Source organism: Microtus pennsylvanicus, chromosome 5 (assembly GCF_037038515.1).
Source record: "Microtus pennsylvanicus isolate mMicPen1 chromosome 5, mMicPen1.hap1, whole genome shotgun sequence".
NCBI lineage: Eukaryota > Metazoa > Chordata > Mammalia > Rodentia > Cricetidae > Microtus > Microtus pennsylvanicus.
The window spans coordinates 134,763,289-134,790,141 of record NC_134583.1 but is presented as its reverse complement, the minus strand read 5'-3'; the positions used below and the strand labels follow the sequence as shown (position 1 = coordinate 134,790,141).

General features: G+C 42.5%; 1 protein-coding gene across 4 annotated transcripts in view; it reads left to right on the top strand.

Annotated features, from left to right (window-relative positions):
* The window catches only part of Ccdc186 (coiled-coil domain containing 186), a 33,898-nt gene extending 17,137 nt beyond the window's left edge, over positions 1 to 16,761 (top strand). For all 4 annotated transcript variants that reach the window (XM_075974507.1, XM_075974506.1, XM_075974508.1 and 1 more), the window contains 10 exons: positions 2,687 to 2,791; positions 3,613 to 3,711; positions 3,878 to 3,964; positions 4,608 to 4,750; positions 6,157 to 6,412; positions 7,433 to 7,622; positions 8,733 to 8,813; positions 10,711 to 10,921; positions 12,088 to 12,307; positions 12,970 to 16,761. In XM_075974507.1, the coding sequence (XP_075830622.1) occupies positions 2,687 to 2,791; positions 3,613 to 3,711; positions 3,878 to 3,964; positions 4,608 to 4,750; positions 6,157 to 6,412; positions 7,433 to 7,622; positions 8,733 to 8,813; positions 10,711 to 10,921; positions 12,088 to 12,307; positions 12,970 to 13,053 (1,476 nt within the window). In that variant the 3' untranslated portion in view covers positions 13,054 to 16,761. The remainder of the gene's footprint in view (positions 1 to 2,686; positions 2,792 to 3,612; positions 3,712 to 3,877; positions 3,965 to 4,607; positions 4,751 to 6,156; positions 6,413 to 7,432; positions 7,623 to 8,732; positions 8,814 to 10,710; positions 10,922 to 12,087; positions 12,308 to 12,969) is intronic.
* The last annotated feature ends 10,092 nt before the right edge of the window (positions 16,762 to 26,853 follow it).

Genomic DNA, 26,853 nt, shown 5'->3' with positions numbered 1-26,853 from the left:
CCAGCACAAAGGCATTAAGTGGCTCTCAGCAAAGTACTACTTTAGTGGTGAGGGTCATCTTACTTGAAATAAGCTTGCTTAAAAACTATGTAATTTAGACATGCACTAAAACGAATTATAAAATATTTTCAAGTGATTTTCACTGTGTTTGACACCTAATGAAAAATTACCAGCATGCAAAGAAACAGAAAATTGTGGTCCATAGAACAAGAGGATCAGTCAATAGGAACAGATCCAAAATGACTCCTAGTGTAGAATGGTAGACAAGGATGTTAAAGTAGAAATTATAAGTATCTCCAAGGAGATAAACAAAGGCTTGAGTCAGATAAGAGGAGACATGAATGCTATTTAAAGTTAATATTGATACAGTGTTCATGATGAAAACATTGTGTAGAATCAACAGAAGATGAAATACTGCAGAAGACAAAATCATTGGATTAAACAGCAGGAGAGAGGCTGGGGGTTTAGCTCAGTTGATAGTTATGCATGAAGCCCTAGATTCAATCCCTATAAAACTGAGCCTAGTGGTGGATGCCTGTGATCCCAGCACTTAGGCAGTGTTCAGGGTTATCCTGAGCTACCTAGCAAGTTTGAGGCCAGCCTAGGCTGCATGAAACTTTTCTCAAAACAACAAAAATCCAGCAGCTTCCTGAGTGATTCCCAAATATATAACATCTACATATAACACCAACACCTATGTTCGACTGCATTCTTTATACCTGACATCTTCAATAATTTAGTGTCTTAAACTAAAAATTGTTTCTTCCCTCCATTACCTCCCTCCTCTGTCACCTCCTTATCTGAATAAATGATGACCCAGTCTTTTAGTTGCTCATGTCAAAAGGCTGTGTTCAACCTGATTTCTTTCAGCATATCCAGCCTCTCATCTTACGCCTTTTAAGTCTGCATTTACCCAACACCTCACTGGAACTGTTTAGACAGTCTGTAGGCTCTGAACCCCTCTTCTAAACTTTGTTGTTTTATTTTTATTCCTTAGAGTCTAATATAATGAACATGCCCTTTACTTATATATTTTATTTTATTTTTTTATTTAGCTTCATTCATAGACTGTCAGTTTCATGGGGGTAGAGATGTTTGTATACAGCCATTTTCCTTGAGAATAGAACACTGTAAAGGCTGGGGAGATGGCTGTGGGACACAGTGCTTGCTGTGCAAATGAGACCTGAGTTCAGATTCCCAAAAACCCATGTAGTAAGGGCACTCCTGTGGTGAAATGGGGGCTGAGACAGGAGCATTTCCAGAAACTTGTAGGCTAGCTAGCCTGGTGCATGCAGCTGCAGCAGGTGGACAGTAAGGGCTAACAGCTGCTGAGGTTGTCCTGACCTCTGCATACATACACACACAGGCATACAAGGTTTAACAAAAAGGAACAGTGCCTGGAAGTGCTCAGTTGCTAGGTAGATCAGATACAGTAAGTATCCTTAACCTATACCCAATATGACTTTTTAAAACTTTATTCAAATGTTCATTTAATTAGTAACATTTATTTGGTACACAGGAATTTCACTTGCTGGTTTTGAGGTATTGAAATGGTCCAGAACTATATGTCAGCTGTGTCTTAGTTCTGCTATTGAAGATGCAGAACCACAATTGTTGCCTAGTCTAAGATTCTTTAATCTTCAGATTATTGAATTATTTCTAGTTTAAAGGTTGCTAGGTTTTAACATATGGCCACTTACTTAAAAGACCAGTAGCTCAAGGAAGATAAGTAAATGCTTAATTATGGTATTTGTTGTTAAATGACACATGAAGTAGTGTGTGGAGCCTAGATGCAGGGCGGATGTTGAGGAGAGAAAGGCACAGTTGCTCCAAGTGTAAGAATAAAAGGAGAGCAGTAAAGGGGCAGGATGCCGACCTGCCTAGAGCAGAGGTTGCTGCCTGGCGTCTCTTCATAGATGCAGTAGGTTCTTTTCTCACCACCATGCCAGAACATGGGAGAAAGCCTAAGGAAGGTCTTTCGGGGTCATACGTTTGCACTGTGGCAGGAAAGGCATGGCCAGCACTTTGAAGGGCCTGGTCACATTACATCTGCAGCCAGGAAGCCGGGAGAGCTCACCTTCTGGTGAGCAGAAAGCCAGCATTGTTCAGTCAAAAGGGAGCTTCAAATCGATGTCAGACTCTCTGGGATGTGCAAAAAAACCATTGAACACCCTGCTTTTCTTAACCACCTTAGCCATTTTGAGGAATTTGGTGAAAACTGTCCGTTTTAACTTATTTATTGTCCATCAGTTAACTGTGCTGACCATTTTCACTTTGTCAGATGCACACACTACTTACTGCTAGACCCTTGCTTAGCCCTAGTCTAGTGCTCCAGCAGTGTCTTAGTCACTGCTCTATTGCTGTGATTGGGGTCAGCTCAGAGTTTCAGAGGGTTAGTCCATTATCATGGCAGGAAATGTGGAGACCTGCAGACAGACATGGTGCTGGAGAGGGGCTGAGGTTCTATATCTATATCTGGATCCTCAGGCAGCAGCAAGGAAGAGTGAGCAGCCTCTCAAAGCCCACCCCAGGTGGAATACTTCCTCCAGCAAGGCCACACCTCTAATAATGCCCCTCCCTAACTCTATAGGGGCCATTCTCATGCAAACCATCACAAGCAGGACTTTGTTGTTACTGTTCTTCACATCACTGTGATTAATTTTGTCTCATCACTTTGTCACTACAGGACACCAAAGATAAACTCAAAGAAACAACTACAAAATTAACACAGGCAAAGGAAGAAGCTGAACAGATCCGGCAAAACTGTCAGGATATGATAAAAACATATCAGGTATATTTCCTTTTTGAAACAGACCAATTATCAGAACTCTGTTTTCACAACTTTATCCACCAAATTTGAAGTATACATGGATTTCTTAAGGCAATTAAGGTAGTTGGCCTGGTGGGGAAAATGCTTGCCCAAGCAAGCATGAGGACTGGAGCACCCACATAAAAAGCTGGGTTTGGCCGCATGCGTCTGTAACCTTGGCTTTGTCTGGGTGAAGAAAGATGGGACGGGCGGATCTGTGGAGCTCGCTGGCCAGCCAATTGGCCAAATCAGTCAATTTGAGGTTGTGTGATATCCTGTCTCAAAAATAAGGTATGTGGCGGGGAGCAATTGAGGAAGACCTGCTGTCACCTCTGGCCCCCATGGGAACATGGGCATACAATTGCACCACATATGCAGCACAGGCTAATCTTATTAGAGACCTTTTCATCAAAAAAATCATAGAAAATGTCAAAATAATTAAGAACAAAGTAAGGTAACTGAGGGAAGAAACACTAAATTATTGAAGATGTCAGGTATAAAGAATGCAGTCGAACATGGGCGTTGATGTTATATGTAGAAGTTATATATTTGGGAATCACTTAGGAATCTGCTGGATTTTTGTCGTTTTGAGAAAATAAGAGCGAAGAAGTGCACAACTTAAATCACCCTTCTGTATTATGTTGTGATTCCGAAGTGCACTGTTCTTGTTTCTGCAAAGTTAACATTTAAAATTGTTCAATGCATTCTTCAATTTTACCTGTATAATCTACTGCACAATTAGTAAACTTGATTGCAAAGCTTTGTTCATTTTTAAAGTGTACTTTTTATTGTTTTTACATTAGGAATCAGAAGAAATTAAGTCAAATGAGCTTGATGCAAAGCTCAGAGTCACAAAAGGAGAACTTGAAAAACAAATGCAAGAAAAATCTGACCAACTAGAGGTGAGGAGTTTAGTTCTTCTGTGTTGTATCATGAATATATGTTAGATTGCATAATGAGAAAAGGAATGGAGTATTCATTACTGTCTGCATCCAAGACCTTTATAGAAGAAGCCAGAAAAAAAGCTGGTAGTGCTCATGTGTTGCATTACGTTTGTGTCTTTTCCAGATGCATCATGCCAAAATAAAGGAGTTGGAAGATTTGAAGAGGACATTTAAGGAAGGCATGGATGAGCTCCGGACACTGAGGACAAAGGTAATCAAATCTTCAGGCCTAGCTTAGAGTTGGGGTAAATAACTTTCACTTAGAATTTACTCTGATTTTTAGTGTCAGGGAAGGAACACTTAAAGTTCTTTAAAATAAAAGAACTCAGGAGAGAAAAAATAACATTTTCCCAGCAATGTTGTTGAGCTGAAGTGCTGTTAGTCACTGGAAGTACTTTGCCATGCAATCCTGTCAGAGCACACTTGAGGTGTCTGCATGTGGAGCTAAGGACAGTAAAGCAGGATGGGTGGACCTCATGGTGCATAAAATATTCTTTAAGACAGACTACTTCTGGCTGTATTTAACAGTAAGATATCTATCATTGTAGTTTCTAACGTTAGTGAATTCCATGTTTATAGCCTTTGTTGTTAGAGTAACTGTCCTTTCAGTATTCATGTGCTGTCTCTACATGTGGCTCATTTATGTAGAAATAGGGTTTGTGCAGTGTCTTCCCGTTCTGTCAGCTGTTCCCAGGTGGGATGGCAGGGCAGGTTGTTCCTCAGATCAGCAGATGGGGGCAGTAGAGCAGCTTCCTATCATCTCACCAGCACTGTAGCATTATCTCGGGGTGCTGTGGGTCTGCCTGTCTGAGTGTGAAGGTCTGTGCTGCAGCTTGACTGTGATCATTTTACAGGCGAAATGTCTAGAAGATGAACGCTTGAGAACTGAAGATGAATTATCAAAATACAGGGAAATCATTAATCGTCAGAAAGCTGAAATTCAGGATTTACTAGACAAACTGAAAATGACTGATCAGGTACAAGAGGAGCTTCAAAGGTATGAACTGAGTGACGAGCCGTTAATGCTGTCTCCAGATAGCATCTTTAAGTACAGCTACCATATCAAAGAAGAACAATTTTTATAATTCTAGTTGACAGTTCTTCAGTTTGTGTCTTTGGACGTTTTACATTGTCTTTAACTTCTAAAAGTCAAATTAAAGTTTAAAGTTTATATTTCATAGACACTGACGGAAATCATTCATAGATGGGGTGAACTTTGTCTAGCTTCACAGCTGTCCCTCTTCTGAAAGAGAGGCCTGGATCTGTACCCACATCTTTACCTTTGCATGTCTGTGGCTTCAGGTCAGAGCTGGCATCACTCCTTGACATCTCAAAAGCATTTAAACTTGACTCCCATGTCATCCAACAGAGCCTGGGTTCAGGTTAAATTTGTATTATCTCTGCTGCCTGTCTCCATGAAGAAGTGCTCCTTGCCCTCACAGCCGCCTTCCTCAGCTAGGCTACAGTGTGCCTGTGGCTGGCCCTGTCCCCTCTCAGGCCGCCTCTCTCCTGAGTTGTACTGCTTTCTCCCTCCTAGCCTGTGATCAGTTACAGGAAACAGAGGAGCTGTTGGTGACTCTTTTTTCACTTTCTTGTGCTCAGTTCTTTGAGCTGCCAACATTGACAGCCACTGTCTCTTGTCATTGTACCTGAAATGGTCCTACCCCGAGTTGGATTATTCTTTCTGCTGTGGGTCCTATGATTACTCCTTTATCTATTGTCTATCTAGTGACTTTCTTTTTATACATTTATATTCTTTTAGAACTTTTATGTGTCTGAATGTTTACCTGCCTGTATGTGTGGGCATTACATGCATGCCTGTTACCTTTGGAGGCCAGAAGAGAGAGTGAGGTCTCTGGAACTGGAGTTACAGATTGTTATAGGCCACCATGTTGGTGCTGGAAACCAAACCTGGATGTCTGCAAGAGCAGTCAGTGATCTTAAGCGCTGCCCCATCTCTCCAGCCCCTGGAAACAGAAGGCTGCTTAGAGACAGCCACAATGATCCACTGAGTTTTGCCTGTGGCTGATTTCACAGTGCAGTGACAAAGTACATCTGAGGCAAACAGCAGCCGCAGCAACAGCATAGCTCAGAAACCTGCCTGCTCGTTCACAGGATGGTGGTCGCACATACTGAGCTCAGGCAGCCTGCTCGGTGTGTCCTCACGCTCCTGTCATTGGCCTGCTGCTAGAGAAGCTCTTTGAAAGCAGGCCCTGCTAGCCGTGCTCACTTACCTTCACAACTCTTCCTCAGCATATGAGTGTGTCATGAATGTTTGAATGGATGCATGATTACAAGTGCCTCTGTGTAAAGCTTTCTATTAAGCGAAAATTTCCACACCATTAATTTAATATTTTTTAATAGCTTACTTAAGTTTTCTAATATATAAACTTTGTTTTTTAGTGGTAAACAAGAAATCGAACATTTGAAGGAAGAAATGGAAAGCCTTAATTCTTTGATTAATGACCTACAGAAAGACATCGAAGGCAGCAGGAAAAGGGAGTCTGAGCTCCTGCTGTTCACGGAGAAGCTCACTAGTAAGAATGCACAGCTGCAGTCTGAGTCCTGCTCTCTGCAGTCACAAGTGGATAGCCTCTCCTGCAGTGAGAGTCAGCTGCAAAGCCAGTGCGAGCAAATGACACAAGCGAATGCTAACTTGGTGAGGATAGTGCACATTTTGTTTTCCTCTGTGTATGTCTGTGCGCCACATAGTGCTGTGCAGAGGTCAGCAGAGAGTGATGTTCCTCTGTCCACTGGAAGAGCAGCCAGTGCTCTTAACTACTGAGTCATCTGTCTCCAGCCCCCAGAGTTAGTTTTTAAAACAACATAGCAAGAAGTACAGGTTGCATTTCTCTTACAATATCAAAGTATACTGTAATTAGGTTTAGGTTCTTTTAGTAATACCTGGTAATTTTAAATTTTATAAAAATAGATTTGCTTTTCTGCTTAGTGAATATAATTCATATAATAAAATTTTCTAAAATGACAAAGAATATTGAATTTTTTTAAAATAAGGGAACCATGATTTCTGTCATTCTTAACTAGAATCTCAATCTTTTTAAGGGTATTTATTTATTTATTTATTTATTTTGGTAGTTTAGGGTGGTATAATACTCCTGGGTAATAAAAGTGTCGTCTAATTACTCATAAAAATAATTTTAGCCAGTAGGGCTAGTGGTGGCATACAACTTTAATCCCAGCACTCTGAAGGCAGAGGTAGGTAGAACTCTGTGAGTTCAAGCCAACCTTGTTTACATAAGCAGTTCTCAGGCCAGCCAGGAATACAGTGAGATCTTGTTTCAATAGATAAATAAACGAATGAATAAATTGAGTCATTAGGAATGTAGTAAGACCTTGTCTCAACAATATATAAATACTATATAAATAACAAATAAATAGATTCAGTCTTTTGAATTAAAAAAATCCAGAGACTTACAGTGCAGATGTGTCCCACACTGAACATCACCCCCACCATGTTGATGTTTGCTGGGCTGCTGGGTGAAGATGGGCAGGAGCTGTCACAGGAGAGTCTATTTTTCCTTATATTTTTAAGTTTTTAAAATGAGCAATAATTGGGGGTGGGGTGGGGAATGCTTTTTAACCATATGGTACTTTCTGTTCAGGAGAGCAAGGGGTGGGGTGGGGAATGCTTTTTAACCATATGGTACTTTCTGTTCAGGAGAGCAGATTGCTCAGAGAGGAAGAGCTACGGAAAGAGGAAGTCCGGAGCCTGCAGGCCGAGCTCTCCACTGCGCAGATGGAAGTTAAATCCCTGAGCACCCAGGTGGAGGAACTGAAAGACGACTTAGTGACGCAGAGACGCAAACACGCTGCTAACGTCAAGGACCTTAGCAAACAGCTTCAGCAAGGTACTCATGTCTTCATGTTGACTTCAGCATATGTCTGTGTTAGAGACTGCTGTGGGAGGCATGCCGTCTCTGTGTGCACCCACATGCCATCATCCTTGTGCCTGTCGTCCTGACTCCACATACCCAGTCTTCTGCCTCACGCTCCTCAGGGTTGGGAATAAAGGAGTGTGCCACTGTTAAATCCACAAAGTAAATTAAAACTGCTAAGATGGCTAGGGTTGCAGTTCTGAACATAGTTTGCTCTCATGCTAAAGGCTGTTTATTCACAAAGCCATAGAATATACAAATCAGGAAAATTCCTTTGGCCAATTGGGAGGGAGAATCTAAACCTTTTTACTTTGCATTCTAAGACAGGGTTTCTCTGTAGGTTTGGTGTCTGTCCTAGAAATAGCTCTTGTAGGCCAAGCTGGCCTCAAACTCACAGAGATCCGCCTTCCTCTTCCTCCTGAGAGCTGGGATTAAAGGCGTGCGCCACCACCAGCTAGCTACAAAAAAATTTTAAATGTATTTTCCCCCTCCTAAAACTTATGTATGCTAAAGCATGCCTGCAATCTTTCAGGATCAAGTTCATCCTCAGCTACATAGTGAGTTCAGGGCCAGCTAAATTCAGTTCTTTTGTTGTTGTTTAGTTTTCTTGAGCTCTCTCTGCTTTTATGTGTGTGGTATTTGGCCTGCACACCTGCTGTTCATGGGCATCATGATCCTCTGGGACTGGAATTATGGATGGTTGTGAGCCATCACGTGGGTGCTGGGAATTGACCTGGGTGTTCTGGAAGAGCTCTTAATTTCAGGTCTATCTCTCTTGCCCTGTTTTTTCACACATGTAACTGAAGGCAGATTTGGGAGTGATTTCTGATATTGAGAAGGATCTGAAAGTTAACAGTCAGTGTAAGCAGACAGTGCTACTTTGTTTTTATCTAACCTGTGCATTTCCAAACGTCATGTTTATATGAATGGCACCTCCAGTGTTCTAAGATACATCTCAAGAACCTTTGTCTTGTGGTCTATGCCATTTTTCCCAAATGACCCTAGCAGTTAATAAATATCACATGACATGAGCAAATAAATGTTGATTAAAACTGTCACAAGTGATCTCTTTCTTTTTTTCAGCACGGAGAAAATTAGACCAGACTGAGAATGGAAACTATGATAAAGAAGTCAGCAGCATGGGAAGCCGTTCTAGTTCATCAGGTAAAAATGAGCTCAGTTGGTAGCAATTGTTTTAAAAAAAAAAAAAATTTAAGAAGTATTTATATGCTTTGTTTTATTATGAGGCTTAAAATGGGCATTACATATAATTAATTATATTGTAGAAAATATACCTTATTAAATATTTACATTCTGCTCTTTGGCAAATTTCCAGGTTTGTCTTGGGCTCTATATGAGGCCCATTTTCTTTGCCTGAACTTTTGTATCTGTGCAGCCTTTCCTCTTTTAATTTCTGAAATTTAGATTTATATCCAGCCATATCCATTATGTGGACTCTGTTCCAAATTTTAACACCTAAGAAGTGATGAAATGGCCATCCTTATTGTAGCATCGGGTTTTATGCCTCTTATTCTCCTTTGATAGTAACAGGGGATTGGTTTCAGAGCATGCAGTGGATACTAAAATCTTTTTTAAATGGTGTGGTCTCTGTGTGTATCTGTGCCATCCTCCCACAGACTTTAGTTCATCTAGAGTGTATAGATAATATCTCAGGTCTAACACAGTGTGAATGCTAAAGTATAGTTATTGAGCTGTTTGTTTAGGTCATAAAAATTTGTATATGTTCAGTATAGACACTTTTTAAAAAGTATTTCCAGTTTGTTGTTTGTTTAACCTATAGATGGGGATTTCACACATATGGAGGAGACAATTGTGTGTCTGTATTTATTCTGTTTTTCTCTGTCTCTGCCTTTCTGTTGATCCTTTGTTTTCTTTCTGTTAGAGTATAAAAATTATGTGTTAGGGTCAAAGCCTCAGCAGTAGTTACCATAGTAACAGAATGTGTGAACAGAAAGTACCTAGTTCGAAATTGCCACTGTATCTTAGGTCCCATCTTACTTGGTCCTGTAATGGGGCTAGGGTATCATTTCCTCAGGTCTGTGACAAGACTGAGGAGGCCATTCGTGTTAGGTGAAGAGGTTCAGACACTGATCTGCCGGGGTCTGCTGGGATGCTGACATTTACAGAGTCTAGGCATGGGGAGCACAGATACTACATGCATTATTGTACTGGCATCTAAATGAGGGTAGCAATCCTATGAGGTAAATCACTATTGTTAGCAGAAATAGCTTAGGCACTGAGGTAACATGTACAAAACACACTAGTAATGTGACTAGTAAGTGGATTTGAACAGTGATTTTGCCTCTATTGTCAGTGTGTCGGTCACTTTCTTCTGTATCCTGCAGAATATCTGACAGGTATGTCCTTCCCTCCCACACATGTCTCTTTTCCTCTCCTACCCTGTAAACAGAGACTACTTGTTTGTTTCCCTGCCATCCAGACCCGAAATGATCCATTACAACACTGGTTGGCCAATGACTTAGACATATTCCTGCCTAACTCTTACATCTTAAATTAACCCGTTTCTATTCTGTGTATCGCCACAATGTTATGGCTTACCTGGTAAAGTTCCAGCATCTTTCTCCTTTGGCAGCTACATGGAGTCTCCCTGACTCCACCTACTTTCTCTCTGTATCTCTGTTCGGATTTCCCACCTGGCTTTACTCTATTAAGCCACTGGCTGAAACAGCTTCTTTAATAACCAGTGGTAATATAACATATTCATAGCATACAGAGGGGAATCCCTCATCACTACCCTTCTTTTTTCACCTTAATGTTCTTATTGTTTACTCTTTGAATTCTTTAAGCTTGCTATTCTTTTTTACTTTTTTTAAGATTTTGTCTGTTGTCAGTTTTTCGTCTTGATCCTGTGTGACATAACAGGCATTGCTGACCGCTGCTGTTATCTGTGCTTTCACAAAATAATGGCGGTCACAAGAAGCCCATTATGTGTCCTTTGCCCAGCACTGGGCAGTTACTGTGAATGAAATGAGGAGGCCTAGGTCACACACACTGACTGAACTTGCTTTTCTGTCTTCAGGGTCACTTAATGCTCGCAGCAGTGCTGAAGACCGATCTCCAGAGAATACCAGCTCCTCGGTGGCTGTGGACAACTTCCCAGAAGTGGACAAGGCCATGCTGATTGAGAGAATAGTGAGGCTGCAGAAAGCGCATGCCCGGAAGAATGAGAAGATAGAATTTATGGAGGACCACATCAAACAACTAGTAGAAGAGATAAGAAAGAAAACCAAGTATGTATTACTGTGGTAGGATAGCCTGTGTTAGAGGACTGCCATTTGCATGCCCTCAGAAACTGGTGAAATGCTGGTCTTTTCCATGGGGTTCACCATGTTATCCAGGCTGGCGTTGCATTCCTGGGCTCATGTGATCCTTCGGTATCAGCTCCTTGAGTAGCTGGGACTATAGGCAAGCGACTGTGCTTGGCTTAGTGATTCCTTTGGCATTCCGTACACCGTCTTTTTTGATCACCTGTTGTATTCTAGGTTTAGGGGATACAAAGAGAAAGAAAACAAAGTTTCTCCTTAAAGGTAAAACATCAGGAGAGAGAATGAATGAGAGAGAGAGAGAGAGAGAGAGAGAGAGAGAGAGAGAGAGAGAGAGAGAGAGAGAGAGAGAGAGAGATGAGAGAGGGAGTGGAGGGGTAGTGGTTTTGCTTTTTAACATACTAAATAACTGGGGACATTTTTTTAAAAATGCGTTTAGCTTTTAAAATATATATGAAGTTTTGAGAATTTTTTTCCTAGTGGTCAAAACCTAATGGGATAATAATTGAGCTCCTTTTGGTATAAAACTTGGGACTGGTTAATCAGTTCCGTAGGTCCACTCATGCTTCTGCTGAGTGGGTTCTCTGAATCTTCAGGTTAGTGCACTAAGTTTATAAGACCAGCCCTTACCCGCAGGGGACAGACCCCAGCTACACTGCAAACCCATCTTAGCTGAGCCACAGACTGTGTGGCATCACATTCCTCTCACAGACACCACACTTAAGTAAGAGCTGTCTTCATATGAAAGTCTTCTCCTGAACCTTTTAAAGTTGTTTTGAAATAATTTTAGACCTATAGAAAATTTCGCTTGTAGATTTTAAAAGAAAGGGCAAAATAGAGTTTAATAGAAACCATTAACAGAAATCAAACCAATAAAGTAATGGCTAAATATTTACATACAAGTACAGAAAAAAAACAAAAAAGCTGTGTTTATATTTCTTTAAATACCCCAATACAATGAAAAAGGGACAGTTTAGGACACCATTTAGTAAGGAAAATTCTACACCAACTTAAGTTATTGGTCTAACAGATGTATATTTTATGCTAATCATCTTTATGCTTATGATTCATTGATCCCTATAATTTCCAGGGTTTTATTCTGCAAGCACACAGAGTATCATTTTGTTTTGCAGAATAATTCAGAGTTACATTTTACGAGAAGAATCAGGCACACTTTCTTCAGAAGCGTCTGATTTTAACAAAGTGCATTTGAGTAGGCGTGGTGGCATCATGGCGTCCCTATACACATCCCATCCCGCTGACAGCGGGCTGACTCTGGAGCTTTCTTTGGAAATCAACCGGAAATTACAGGCTGTTTTGGAAGATACATTGCTAAAAAATATTACTTTGAAGGTATTTGTGTTTCCTATTCATTTCCCACTCCGTAAGTGTGGCACAATGATGCCTTTTCATAGTTGGCTAGCACCAGCTGTTTACCTACTACAGGATACCATGGTACCCAGAGATAAAGTCAGTGTCAGGCACTGAGGTGGATTTTTCACTTCTCTGTGGATGGCTTTTGCCATATGACTGTAATTAATTATAATTTTTTAACATTATAGTATTTTAAGTGTATTTTGTGATTTTTTTTTTCAACTTTTCTGTCTTTGCTATGCATGGACCTCAATAGCTACTAATAGATTTTTAAAATAGTTTTTAATCTTAAGTAAGCATTATGCATTAAAACTTGACATAGCTGCAGTGAAAGATTATAACTGGGTCAGGTGTGGTGGTGCACGCCTTTAATCCTAGCACTTCTGGGAGGCAGAGGCAGGAGGAGTTTTGTGAGTTTGATACTAGCCTGGTCTGTCTACATAGTGAGTTCCAGGACAGCTAGAACTACAAAGAGAAACCTTGTCTCAAAAACAAGAACAGACCTATTTCACTAAAACATGTGTCTAGTTTATATCAGTAGCAAGAACTAGTCACTCAGTCTCACAGTTGAGGCAAAAGCAGTTCACAGGGTACTTGTATTATACTCAGTACTTCTGTTTTCTCTTCCCCACTTATTAAAGGAAAATCTGCAAACACTTGGAACAGAAATAGAACGCCTTATTAAACACCAGCATGAACTGGACCAGAGGACGAAGAAAACCTAACACAAAAGTTCTTGCCCAGTAGACAGACAAGAGCCACAGAGCAGCAGGTGCCACTGTCCAGTGTCCTGAAACAGTCCTTGCTTTGTGTCAACTAATCAAAAATTCGTTTTACTTCCCTGTGTAGAAGTGCCCTTTTATGAGTGCGTTGGTGTGTGTGCCATAACTGTCAGCTCAGTGAAGTTCATTTCTATGCAGTGTAGTTCAGCCCCCTTGTCACCGACTTCAACATCTAATTCGCTTATTGCCCTAAAGTGCTAACTAAACATTAGTACAAGGGTTTAAAAAAAAAACAAACTTTGCCATCTTTCTTCCCTTAGTGATTTCTTCCTTTGAAAGTGTTCGCAAAAAGGTGTTCTCCATCCATCAGTTCATTGTTTCTGCAGCACAAAAAGAAACCTAGAGAAACCATGAAGTTTTCCAGTTTTGATCTGGACACAGTGATCACCCTGTAGTTCTAGCTACTTCAAAGGCTAAGGAGGATCTGGAGCTCATGAGTTCAAAGCCAGCCAGGGCAACATCGCAAAACCCCATCACAATTAGCCCTGAGTTGTGCTATAAGGATGGATATGAGTGCTTAATTCTGATTTTAATGACGAGACAGAGAAGCTGGCTGTTGGTAACTAGCAGTGACCAGGCACTATTTATGTCTGTCAGGTTTCCTTAGTTGGCATAGCTACATTTTTTCACATTTAGGTTGTTTGAGTTACTAGTTGAACTTTTTAAATCTTCAGTTATACTTATACTATGATTTTAAACAATGTATATACTTAAAAATGTCCTGTGGATTTGTTAAACTTTAAAATGTGTAGTGAATCCAATCATTAGAACAGATAAATGAGGACTTTGAAACTGACATTCGTTAGTTTCACTGACACTGTGTAGAGGTAAATGACAGACTTACGGCAGTGGTTCTCAACCTGTGGGTCGCGGCACTAGTAAAAGTAACAACCACTGGGTTAAGGGGTTTATGAAGACCACATTCCCAAGAGAAGCCAACACTTAGCACTGTTAACTTTTCATGTGTGCACCCATTCTTCATTCTTGATAGTTAATTAGCATAATGAAACACTGTTTCCCCAAATGTGATGTTTCACTATATTATTTAAAGCACAGTTATATCTTCATAGCCAAAGGAACATAGAGCCAAATGGTTGTATCTTGTTGGATATTTACAGTATTTAAGATGTATACTTAAATGTTGCCAATTGTAGTACCAATGTTTTTGTCATTGAATTTTTTTTCTCACCTATCAGAACCTAAACACTGCATTATGTTCAAACCATCTATATCCTGGGAGACCTTGGATCATATTGGCAAGCCTCTATTTGTTTTGTGTTTGGGCATTTTTCCTCTTAAGGAACTTGAACTTAGGGGGTAGACCTTTAAAGAATTGTATGGGCTCTAGCGGGCATAGTAACACTTGTCTGTAACCCCAGCACTCAGGAGGTGCAGGAAAATTAAAGGGCAGCCTCAAGAACAAAGTGAATTGGAGGCCAGCCTGGGCTATGTGAAGCCCCATTTTATAAATAGAATTGTGTGGGCTCTAAAAATTTGGATCATGTCCTTTTAATGTGTTTTAACATTTCCTTAAATCAACATTGATTATAAATGTAATTTACTAAATATTAGATGTCAATATAGTGTCTTTTTGTGATATCTCTTGTTATCCAAAAAGTATCTCTTAGCTTCAGAGTGAAAATGTGTTCAAAGTTGTTTTATTTTTAAATAGTTGTAAAAAGTATTAGTCATAATGTCTTGCTCTTTTTATTATTAATAATTTATTAGAATAAAAAATAGGGTAAGTGCAATAAATTCTGGATTTCCCCCATTTATTCCTAGACATGCTGTAACACTCCGAAGGTCTACACAGCATAGTCAGTTTAGCTACGCTTCCCTGGTTTCTCAGGTGATACTGATCCATAAGTTAAGTGATTGGATTTTCTAATTCCAAGACACAAACATGCATAACAGTGACCAAATAGTGATCATGTCCACAGTATTCTGTACCTGTGTATGGAATACTTTAAATTATGTATACATTCAGTACAGCGTGAACAAATAGTGTTAATATTGATGCTACATGTACTTGGAAAACTTAATAATGGAATAATTAAAGATATTACTAAAAGCCATACTTTTATCATACTACTGTCTTTTTCCTATCTCTGAGGCTTAAAAGCTGGAAAAGGAATTTTTTTTTCACTTGCCATCTCCTGTGTCCTTCCATACATAGTCAGGACTGAGCAAAGTAATGTATAAAAACGTGTGTGCTGAGGAGAGAACCTTCTGACTGATTTATAAATGGCTCCACTCCAGACTTCTCGGGTCCTCCTACTGATTGAGTATGTGGAGGAAAGAACCTGAGAACCCAGGGAGACTTGTTGTATTTGATCATTGTTAGTTACAAATGTGAAGGACTGTTTTAGTTATTTAATAATACTTTGGTATCCTTGGGCAAGAAATTGTGTGTGTCTGTCTGTCTGTGTATCTGTGTGTGTATCTGTCTGTGTGTATGTGTATTTGTGTCTGTGTGTGTCTGTGTATCTGTGTCTGTCTGTCTGTATCTCTGTGTGTGTGTCTACATCTGTGTCTGTCTGTGTATCTGTGTGTGTGTGTGTCTGTCTGTGTGTGTGTACATTTTCCTTGTTCTCATTTGAAAGTGAATGCTCATCACTCATTTTTCCCTGAACCACCCTGTTTTGGTTGTTAAAACAGTCTCAGGGGTTGAACATGGTGAGTTTGGACAGAATGAACAATTGTTGGTTATTTTGTTTTGTTGTATGTAACTATTTAAAGTGGTTCAACAAGACTACACGTGTCATTTATTCATTTAAGAAATATATTTGGGTAATAGACACCTTGTCCGGCACCTAGAGGAACTGTGGTTATGACTTTCCAGTCTCTAGGAACTAGTGGTCTCATGACAGCAGCAGGACAGGTCTTCAGACCTCGCTCCCGTTAGCCCGTTACTGGGCTGAGAAGAAAGTTGATCGATTTCCATGGTAGACAGCTCGACAGTCCCAGTTTGACCTGGAGCTCTCACTGGGGAGCATTGCGAACACAGTGCTGTTTCCATGGCGCGTCTGCACATCTCACTTGGTAAGGGGAAACCTGAAGACTGTAGCGTGGTGTTAGACCTTTATCACCTGCTTGACATCCCGGATGAGTCTGTCGTTCAGCCTTCCAAATTCTCTCTACAGGATGTCGATTATTTTCTAAATATTTTTACAAGAAAATTTAGGCTAAAATCTGAAAGAAAAAAAACTCAGAAACTATTAATAATGTAAATGTGATATATGTTGCTCTGGTAAGGATATTTTTTATAAATAAGGTCATTCACGCCTTGGGACTGTTGACTCTACTAATCTGCTTTTCGAGATTTTTTTTTTTTTTGTCCAGCGAGGAGTTCACAATGACTGTTAATCTAGTTGGTGGCACTTGTGACTGGAAGATTGTCAGAGGTGAACAAGAGAAATCATTGAGAAAGCAAACTAAATGAAAACTTAGTTGCATATTGAAATGTATATGTTTCTTCTCGAATGGACTCCTGAACTGCACACGGCTATCCTTCGTGACTGCATGGACGTCCACGTTGTATAGCTACCCCTGGATTACACTGTGCACTCTGTACATACTCTGTATAAAGCGATGCTCTTCAGGGGTCTGTATATTCTGTACCTTATTAAATAAGCAGTGCCTGTTTACCAAGCTGTGTCTCCGTGGCGTCTGTAGTGACTTACACACTTCACATGGCTAAGCAAACCATTCTCCACCAGCAGCAAGACTCTTATAAACTGCTTGATTTTGGCTTTTAAACTAGACTGATTATTCTTCTCATATGTATCTTTATCCTATCAAATATGATTGAAGTAAGGTTAAGTAGAATGCCAGATTTCATTTTAAATTTAAACTATAGATAGCAAAACTGGGTATTTTATAGAAGACGTTAGTTCCACAGACTAGAAAGTTTCCTTCTGGCTGGTAACCTTGTGGTACAATCTGATGTTTCACAAAACTGTAGTTCTTCTGTGCAAAAATGTGTTAACACGCAGTGAGTATTTCACATCATTGGTGTTGCCTTGCATCTCTCTGGGGTTCTGGTGCTTCCTGCCCTGAAATTCAAATCTGTAGAATGCGGTACCTGACAGCGATGGCAGCTTCCACAGTGTCCTCTGTAGCTGCCTTTCAGGAAGCAGTGCGTATGTGCTCACACATCCTGCTTCTACTGGCTAGTCATTGACTAACATCTAAGAAACAGTTTGTGTAAAACAGCACCTCGGGTAGAAGGAACATGGGGAATTTCCAGTCATCTTTCATTTCCCTAGGGCCATGCTTTTTTCTGGACTGCCCATCCTTTGACATGGCAGTTTCTAGATAAAATAGACCAGGAACTACGTTTGTTTCAAGAGAGACTGCATACACACATTTTTGAAGTTTTTGTCTTTAGTGCTAATGAAAACGGTAAGGGCGGGAGGTGGGTTTGTGTGTTCAGCACCCTCCAATGTCTCTTGCCTCAAGCACTTTCAAGTGGCTTTTATTGGACCTGTATTGTGAGCACCCCCTTAGCCCACAGCTCTGCTGCCCTTGCCGTAATCTTTGTTGCATTTCTCCTACCTTGGAAATGGCAAAAATAAACCTGTGAACTGTTCCAGGTATTTGGGGCAATAGTAACTAAGCAGCATGGATGGAACTTCAGTTTAGGTGGAAGTGACTTGTTCCTGATGCTGTGGGCCGGATGTAGACCAGATGCCGCCCATAGTTGGCAGCCCTTAACTAATAGGACTTTCAGGAAAGGTATTTGGTGATCCCCTGATTACCAGTCAAGTTAGAGAATCGTATGTAGTGATAAGCAGCAAAGTAGTTGAGCATTTCTGTTTATTTTTATAAAAAAAAAAAAAAGATCGTAGAAGATACGTTCCAAAGACATAGAGGTGGATGTGTCTGTGTGTTGTAGTGAAGAGGCAAGAAGGCCTGCTTTTCATCACCCCCAGCTCCCGCATGGTTAGCTTTACACCCGAAATAACAACACACAAATTGTATTCATTTAAACACTGCCTGGCCTATTAGTTTCAGCCTCTTACTGGCTAACTCTCACATCTTGATTAACCCATTTTTATTAATGTGTGTAGCACCACGAGGTTGTGGCTTACCGGGAAGATTCTAACCTGTGTCCATCTCTGAGAGGAGAGCTATGGGGTCTGCTTCACTGCCTTCCTCCCAGAATTCTGTTCTGTCTACTCCACCCACCTAAGGGCTGGCCTATCAAAAGACCAAGGCAGTCTCTTTATTAACCAATGAAATCAACACTTAGACAGATGACCTTCCTACATCAGTGTGTCGCGTGTTGGGTGCATGGGGTAGGAAGGAGTAGACTTGTGGAATGGTTGACGGACTGCTGTGATTCCTTTTACGTAACTTAAAGGTGACTCGAGGGGCACTAGTGTTTGAGCCTTAGCTGTCATGGGGGAGGTGCCACACCGCTGAACCGTGTTATCACTGGCCCTCTATCCTGAGCTGAGACTTACGAGTTGAACTCACTGTGCAGCCCCGGGGTCCTGACCTAAGGTTGTCCTTTGGGAAAGTTCTTTAAAGCCACTTTAGGAAACCAGGTTGCACTGTGTCTGATTCCCCAGGTTAGCCCCATTTTTTTAGAGATTCATTAACAGAAAAAAGGGTTAGAATATTAATATTGGCTTCTGAATATGAGATGCAGAGACTATGCTAGTTGGAGGTGCATGGGCAGTAAAGGCCATGCTCAATGCAGGTGAGTCTGCAGGACTAGACTAGTTCCAGGTGCAGCTGTCTGTATGAAACAGGGTCCCCAGAAGTCACAAGTCACCCTGGGTAATTCTGGGTATTTCTTATCAACGTACACAGATTTGTCATCAGAGTTGCTATTTTGTGTTTTATAGTTTATTCAATGCTAGGTTTACATAAAAAGCAAAATAGCACTTAGGGCTATTCTGGTCAAAGATTAAATACAGCAGGCTGTACTGCTTTTTTATTTTCAGAACGTTTTGTTTCTCCTTTGTGGTAATAAGGAACACAGTTAAGTTTAAAAGACAAACATACCAAGAGGGACAGGGACACCCTAATGAACTGCTCTGAACGACTCGGACCACCCTGTGAGATGAAAAGGACACTCAGCCTCTGTCCCAGGAATTCAGTCCAGGGGTGCTTGTAATGAATCTGCTATCTCCCCAAGTTAAAAGGTCTAACACTCCAGTAAGTCAGATTGCTCCCCACAACTTCAGCCGGGGAAAAGGAAGATGGAACCAATCATTTTGTAGCCGGTTGAACTCAGAGGTCTGGAGGAGAGCAGGGATTGAAGCCAGTGGGGCTGAGAGTTCCTGGCAGTCTGGCGCCACTTTGGCTTTGCTGGGGATACGCTGATGTCTTGCTTCAATCCTGATGAACACGCTGCTCTTCCTGCTCCCATCTCCAGCCAGGGCCATCAGAGAACACAGGTGTGAAGTACCCTAGACATGGAAGGCCCTGCCCTGTCTCTACTGTGACCCCTAGACAAGCCTAATCTCTTGAGTTTCAATTTTTTCTCTGTAGATGGGGGTGATAGAGTCTACCGGGCAGAGCAGTTCTGTAGTCTAAATAGAATATGTAGGAATGTCGTGGGGTTCTGTCAAAACTGAACATCCAAAAACAAAGATACGAATTTTTAAGTATTAAAAATGTTTAAGGGTGATATGCATGTGTCCTCTAAAACTTGTTTTGATGATGTCACCTTTATAAAACAAAACACCACTGTGGGAGTGCCTCCAAACGTTGTGGGTGAGGCCTACCAAGCCCATGGTGGTTCCCCTGAGGAGTGGGGGCCTGTATTTTACTCAGTGATCTGTTTTCAGACTGTTCCAAAGGGTACTGTACTCTCCATTATAGTTTTCTCTAAGATGGTGCAGCACAGTCCACGCACATGGCAGAGGGCAGCTGTGGGCAGAGTGCGCTGCCTGGCTGAAAAGATCATGTGCAGGCTTCTGTTCCCTTGGAAGGCACTAAGATTAGGAAGGAGCCAGGCGGTGGTGGCACACACCTTTGATCCCAGCACTTGCAAGGTAGAGGCAGGTGGATCGCTGTGAGTTCGAGGCCAGTCTGGTCTACAGAGCGAATTCCAGGACAGATTCCAAAGCTACCCAGAGAAACCCTGTCTTGAAGAGCAAAAAAACAAAACAACAAACAAAAACAAAAAATAGTAATAATAGAACAAAAACCAAACAAACATAAAAAAAATGACAACAACAAAAGAAAAGATTAGAAAGGAGTGTGAGATATTGCGGGGGGGGGGGGGGGGGGGGGGCAGTCTCCTGCCAGACCTGCAATCAGTCCCATTCCACTCTCCAACCCTGCTTGACTTCAGCGTCTCCCTAGACTGTAGGTAGATCAGTGAGGCCACAATCAGGAAGATCCCAAGAATAATCACACTGGAAGATGGACAAACTCCCATCCCAGTCCTGGGCATAGCCACGTGTCAGCAAGAGAAGTGTCCAGCGGGCGGTGGTGGCGCACGCCTTTAATCCCAGCACTCGGGAGGCAGAGGCAGGCGGATCTCTGTGAGTTCGAGACCAGCCTGGTCTACAAGAGCTTGTTCCAGGACAGGCTCCAAAGCCACAGAGAAACCCTGTCTTGAAAAACAACAAAAAAAAAAAAAAAAAAAAAAAAGAGAAGTGTCCAGGTGGCTGGAATACTTTTCATTAGTTCTTTGAGAATTTTGTACGTGGTGTTTTAATGGCGTTCACCCTTCCACATTCCTCCCAGATCCATATCCTCTCCACTACCCACCCAACCGTTGTGTCCAACTCCACCACCACCCATCAGGACCAGTCTGTGCAGCCTGTATATTCTTGGATGTGTGGCCGTCTGGATCGGCTAACTAGGGGCAGCATTCTTAAAATGGATTGTCCCTCTCCAGCCGCTAGCGATTGCTAGGAGCTCCCTGACTAGGGGCAGGGATTCCTTCCACCTCCGCTCTCCACACTGGTATTTGATCTGACTCGAGCTTGCACAGGCAGTGCAGCATTGCAGGTTATGATAACATAGAATGTGTAGGGAGAGTTAGGGCTGGTGTTCAGTAGAACTGATAGCATCTTTTCTTCCTGTTGCTAACCTTTAGCGTATTATGTGCAAATCAATCCCACACCAGTTATGATTTAAGGGGATGTTTATTTAGGGGGGTAAAACTCACGAAATACTAACCGTTAGGAAAGGAGCCTAGTCGCCAGAGCAGGAACCAAGCGCCAGAATCAAGAGAGCGGGCCGAGGCTTACTGCTCTTTTTTAAAGATAAATAGACCACGCCCCAGTGGGCTGGTATTTCAACAGCTATTGGCTGAAGGAGCAGAAGGTGCTCCTGCAGCTCAATGGGCTCGTACTTCAGCTACTATTGGCTGAAGGAGCGGAAGGTCCTCCTGCAGCAAGCGTGTTCAGCGAGAAATGGTGAGCCGCATATGAGTGGGAGGGACTTGAAGAATTAACTAATTAGAGGCTGGGAACACCCTCGACTATCACACCACCCACTGGAAAAACCGCCTCACTGCAAACTCTCACATAAAGTCTCAATCTATCGGTTATTATATTAATATTTAATTTCAGGTGAAGGGCAACTTTAAAATAGTTTTTTTATTTTTTTATAAATTTATTTATTTGTTAAAGATTTCTGTCTCTTCCCCGCCACCGCCTCCCATTTCCCTCCCCCTCCCCCAATCAAGTCCCTCTCCCTCGTCAGCCCAAAGAGCAATCAGGGTTCCCTGCCCTGTGGGAAGTCCAAGGAACCCCCACCTCCATCCAGGTCCAGTAAGGTGAACATCCAAACTGTCTAGGCTCCCACAAAGCCAGTACGTGCAGTAGGATCAGAAACCCATTGCCATTGTTCTTGAGTTCTCAGAGATGGCTCAGAGGTTAAGAGCACTGACTGCTCTTCCAGAGGTCCTGAGTTCAATTCCCAGCAACCACATGGTGGCTCACAACCATCTGTAATGAGGTCTAATGACCTCTTCTGGCTTGCAGGCATACACACAGACAGAATATTGTATACATAATAAATAAACACATTTAAAAAATAGTTTAAGAAGTTATTTTGAAATATGTTTTCTCCCAATAGAAGATTTGATTTCTTCTAAATTTGGTTGATAAGCTAATTGTCATTCTGTATCAAATGGAAGGCTTCCTGGAGTTGCCTCCAGTTGCTAGCAGATGTACCGAGAAATTGTAGGTTGGAAATGTCTGGTTCTTTCCACGATTTGAGTGACATATAGCTGACAGTGGGGATGAGGAAGGAATATAAATAAGTTAACAGATGTGTAGACAGCAAAATGACTTGGGTCTACAAGGACAGGCCTAGAGGGGAGAGACTTGAGAGAGAGTGTAGCTAGCAAATCCAAACTTCTAATGAGCTTTTGCCAGGGTTCTTCAACCCTAGCGTTTTCTCAAAGACCATGGGGGAGGAAGAGCACATCCCAGAGATAAAGTGAGTTAGATGGAGACCTGTTGATAGGAACGGCACTGGGTGTCTCACAGAAGTGGAGTACCAGAACAAGAGTGTGTCTGGAAGTTTGGGGGACTCATCTGCTTTAGTCTGAGCAGTGCAACCAGCTCCCTGACTTCATGGCAACAGAGCTGGTGCACTCCTCTTAGAGGCACGTGCCTGTGAGACTGGAATTTCTGCGCCTTTGACCACATGGCCTTCAGCAAGTGTGTAGCTCTTTCCTCCCAATTGAAACATCCCCTCCTGGAGGGTTGGGGAGGGTGCTCAGACTCAGGAAGAAAAACAAAACAAAAATCTCACAAGCCCCAATAAACTACTGAAGCTGACAGCGTTGCAAGGTCTGTTGCTAAGCTGCACACAGACTGCAAGGTCCTTTCCTAAGGCTGCATGCAGCGTTGCAAGATCCTTTCCTAAGGCTGCATGCAGCGTTGCAAGATCCTTTCCTAAGGCTGTTCGCAGTAACAGTTGCAGGGAGAGAAGACACCCCATGGGTTGGCTCAGCTGCTAGCAAGGTGTGTCAAGGCTCCAAGGAAGTGGCTTCCTGAGTCCTCCCATTCCACCGAAGTAGGCTTTGGGGTGAAGCAGCTGTTTGACTCACTCTTGCTCCTGGATGTAACTCCTGTAAATTCATTGGCTCTCTAAGCTAAGCCTGGGTGCGGTTGTTTCTTTGGTCTAGCCTCAGTACCCTATCTGAGATGAAGTCACACAACAACAGGTTGATTTTTTCCCCTTAAAGATTAGAAAGTGTGGCAACACTAGCTGACAATGGTCTAGGAGCAATTCCACAGTCCCATTCATCTTTCTCTTGGAGATGAACATAGGGCAGAGGCTCTGTTTCCAGCTGCAGTAACCTACGGCCATCCCAATGAAGATGCCCTGGGCCTGGACACACTGGCTATTTTAGATGGCTTGCTTATTTGGTGCTTACAAACAGATACATCCATTTTAGGCATGAACAAGCCAAATAAAGTCCTGCAGAATTCTTGGGGTCACCCCATTGTTAGCTAGGTGACTAGCTGAAGAGTCAGTTTGAACCAGGCCAGCTGACTTTGAAGACTTGTGGTCACAAATGGTGACATCCATCATCAGGCTGCTCAGCCCTAATGTGGCACCCGGCATGAAGAGAACATGCTCTCTCTACATACAGTGGCTGTGCCAAATCCAATGTTCTCTTAAGCACTGCTTGTCAAAGTCATTCCAAGACCAAATCACACAGTGCCAAAAAAAAATTAATATGGGCATAGGAACAGTATCGCAGTGGTTCTCTGTGTGGCCACATTTTTTCTGGGTAGCTCAGATTAATTGGAATAATGCAATATACAATTTACTCTGCAGGTCATTGCAAAATAAAATGCAGTGCCCACATTATTGTAAAATACAGAAGTGACACACATTTCTTGCCAGTGTGGTAGGAATGCTTTCTGATGCTGGCCAGTTTTTCAGCAAGCAGGCTATGGGAGTGGACACCACTCAGCAATGACAAAAACTGTCCTGGCAGTGGGTAGGGCCACAGTCAAGCTGAAGGGATGCAGAACTTTGACATGTCTTCAAGATTCTTTTATATAGTTTTTAAAATCATATGAATATATTTTTGTATTTTCAGAAATTCTGTTTTTTGTAATGAAAAGTTCCCTTAGAAATTTAGCTAGCGTTCCAAAGATATATAAAAGATTTAAAGACTGAGCTTCAGTGTTCATTGAGTGCAAAAGAATTAGTTTCTCATTTTTAAATTCCATTACCTGTTATAAAGATACTACCTTGATAGACACAAGGTTGGGCCCACGGACACTGTCATGGAAGGAGGGGCTCAGAGGACACACCTGCACTGAGACTTTCCACAGTTCGTGGTTGGCAGGAGAAGAAACTTGACAGCATATAGGTTCTGCCTCCAGATAAGGCATTGATGACATTTCTGCCCTAGTGGCCCACATAGCACCTTCTAGCTCTGTGGAAGCTAGCCAGCGGGGAAGACATTTCCAACTCAGTTCCAGCTTCGTTTCTTTGAGTGCATCTTGCAACTAAAGCACACTTTGAGAACTGGGTCTTACCATCCCGTCATGGTGCACAGCCAACAAAAATGGCAGTAGCCTTATGAGGGATTCCTTGTTTTATGGTGGGAGACCATACTTGTAAATATGTGTGGTGGCAAGGATTAATTTGTGTGTGTGTGTGTGTGTGTGTGTGTGTGTGTGTGTGTGCGTGTGTGTGTGTGTGTGTGCGTGTGTGTGTGTGTGTGTGCGCGTGTGAGTGCTGGCACCTAAGTGCCACAGAGAGCATATGGAGGTCAGGGGACAACCTTCCATCTTATTTGGGACAGGGTCTCTGTTGTTTTTTTCACCACATATGCCAATCTACCCAGCTCTCAAGCTTCAGGAATTCTATACCCACCTCCCACTTCCCTGTAGAAATGCTCAGGATTACCAACATTAGTACTGTGCCCACAACGTATGTGGTTCCGGGGATTCGAACTCACGTCCTTACACTTGCATTTTACCTACCTTCACCTGCATCCCAGTCCTGTTTCTCATTATCCTTTTTCATTGCTATGGATCAAACCCGGGGCTGTAAACATACCCATGCTCTACCACGGAGCAGCAGTGAGACCAAGGCTGAACTTTTAAGCAATTTGAGCACCTGAAAGAGTAGATAAGTTCATTAAAATTCCACTGGCGGGGGCAATGTGAACTTGAAGGAAGCTGTGGACAGATTCCTAAGAATGTGTGTTCTGGAATCTGCCTGAACGTGTCCTGACTCCATCCTCTGGTTGACCTTGGAGAATAACTATAGGAGATACCCTCTGAGGAATCACTGTCACATCTGAATGAGAAAGTGCATAAAGCACCGCAGACCCAGTCACATAGTGCCGAATAAATGTTAGCTGTCCAGAGCACCAGTGTGGAACGTTCCGGGCAGGATGGAAGGCCGCAGTCAGGCAAATAGCATGATGTCACTGAAGTCTGTGCTTTCCCCCCAAACAATCCAGAGGGCAAGGCACAGAGGAGATGCAGCATCGAGTCTGTGGAATTAATGCCTTGTCTCCAGGGACGGAGCCAGCAAGGATGTTCTTACATGTGTGCATGGTTTCTGTGTTGTGACACACTTAGAGGGAGCAAGTTGTAGCTTGTCACAGATTATCAAGTCATACGTCCACGGTAAAGTGACTCCATATGGTCATTGAGCATCACAGCACAGACTCCAATTCGGTTCTGGAGTGTCCCTTTCTCTGGTGGATGTCCTAGAACTCTCTCTGTAGACCAGGCTGGCCTCGACCTCACAGAGATCCACCTGCCTCTGCCTCCAGAGTGCTGGGGTTAAAAACGTGCATCACCACTGCCCAGGAGACTTTTAGTTTGTGAGTGCACACAGTTGCCACTGAGCAAATGTGGAGATCATGAGATCATTTGTGGGTGTATGCTCTCTCCTGCCGTACGGTTCCAGGACTCAAACGCAGGCTGCCAGGCTCTGTGGCACGCACCCTCCCTTGCTGGACCATCCCCACTGGCCCTTCATATGGCCGCTTAAAAGTTCAGTTTGAAGGAAAGAAATAAGACAATGATAAATCTAGGTGCTCCAGTTTATGGGAGGGAAGTGTAGGCCCTGAGTGCCACTAGATGGCAGAGGAATGTCACCAAACCAACCATTGTCACAGCTCAGCACTGGGAGTATCTTCAGTCTTATCACCTAGCCCTTCTGTGGGATCCTCAGATATCTGCAATGCAAACTGTGCTCCTGGCCTTTCAGAGTCAGGTGACAGACAGCCTTAGAGGAGCCCTCACCCAGCTGCAGGCACTAGCTCAAACTAATGAATGTGGTTTCACTACTGACCAAACTCCTAACCCAGAAAACACTTAGAGCTTCCCGCCCTCTGAGAAGTTTATTTCCTACTCTCGGGAGGGAGCGGGGTGAACATTTGGAAGAAAGGACAACAAACAAGCTTGCAGGCGCTTTGCTGGACCACTGTGACATCATCTTCCACCTCACACCAGCCAGAGCTGCTTCTCTTTTTTTGTTTTTGGTTTTTTCAAGACAGGGTTTCTCTGTGGTTCCAAAGCCACAGAGCTGCTTCTCAACCTTCCGAAGCCAAGCCTGGCATGCAACTGTGCTGCTCTCTCGGTCTGCAGTGTCTTAATCTCAGACATCATTCTTTTGCGGTATTAAACAGAGTGGCGGGCACTCCAAAATTTGGGATGCTTGTTTGAGTTGAATTTGGATGAAGCTTTCAAAGGGTTTTACTTCCTGTTGTTTGGAGGATAAGACTCTGCCTGCGCTAAGCTGGAAGGGCTTTCTTAACACGTGAACTCCAGAGCA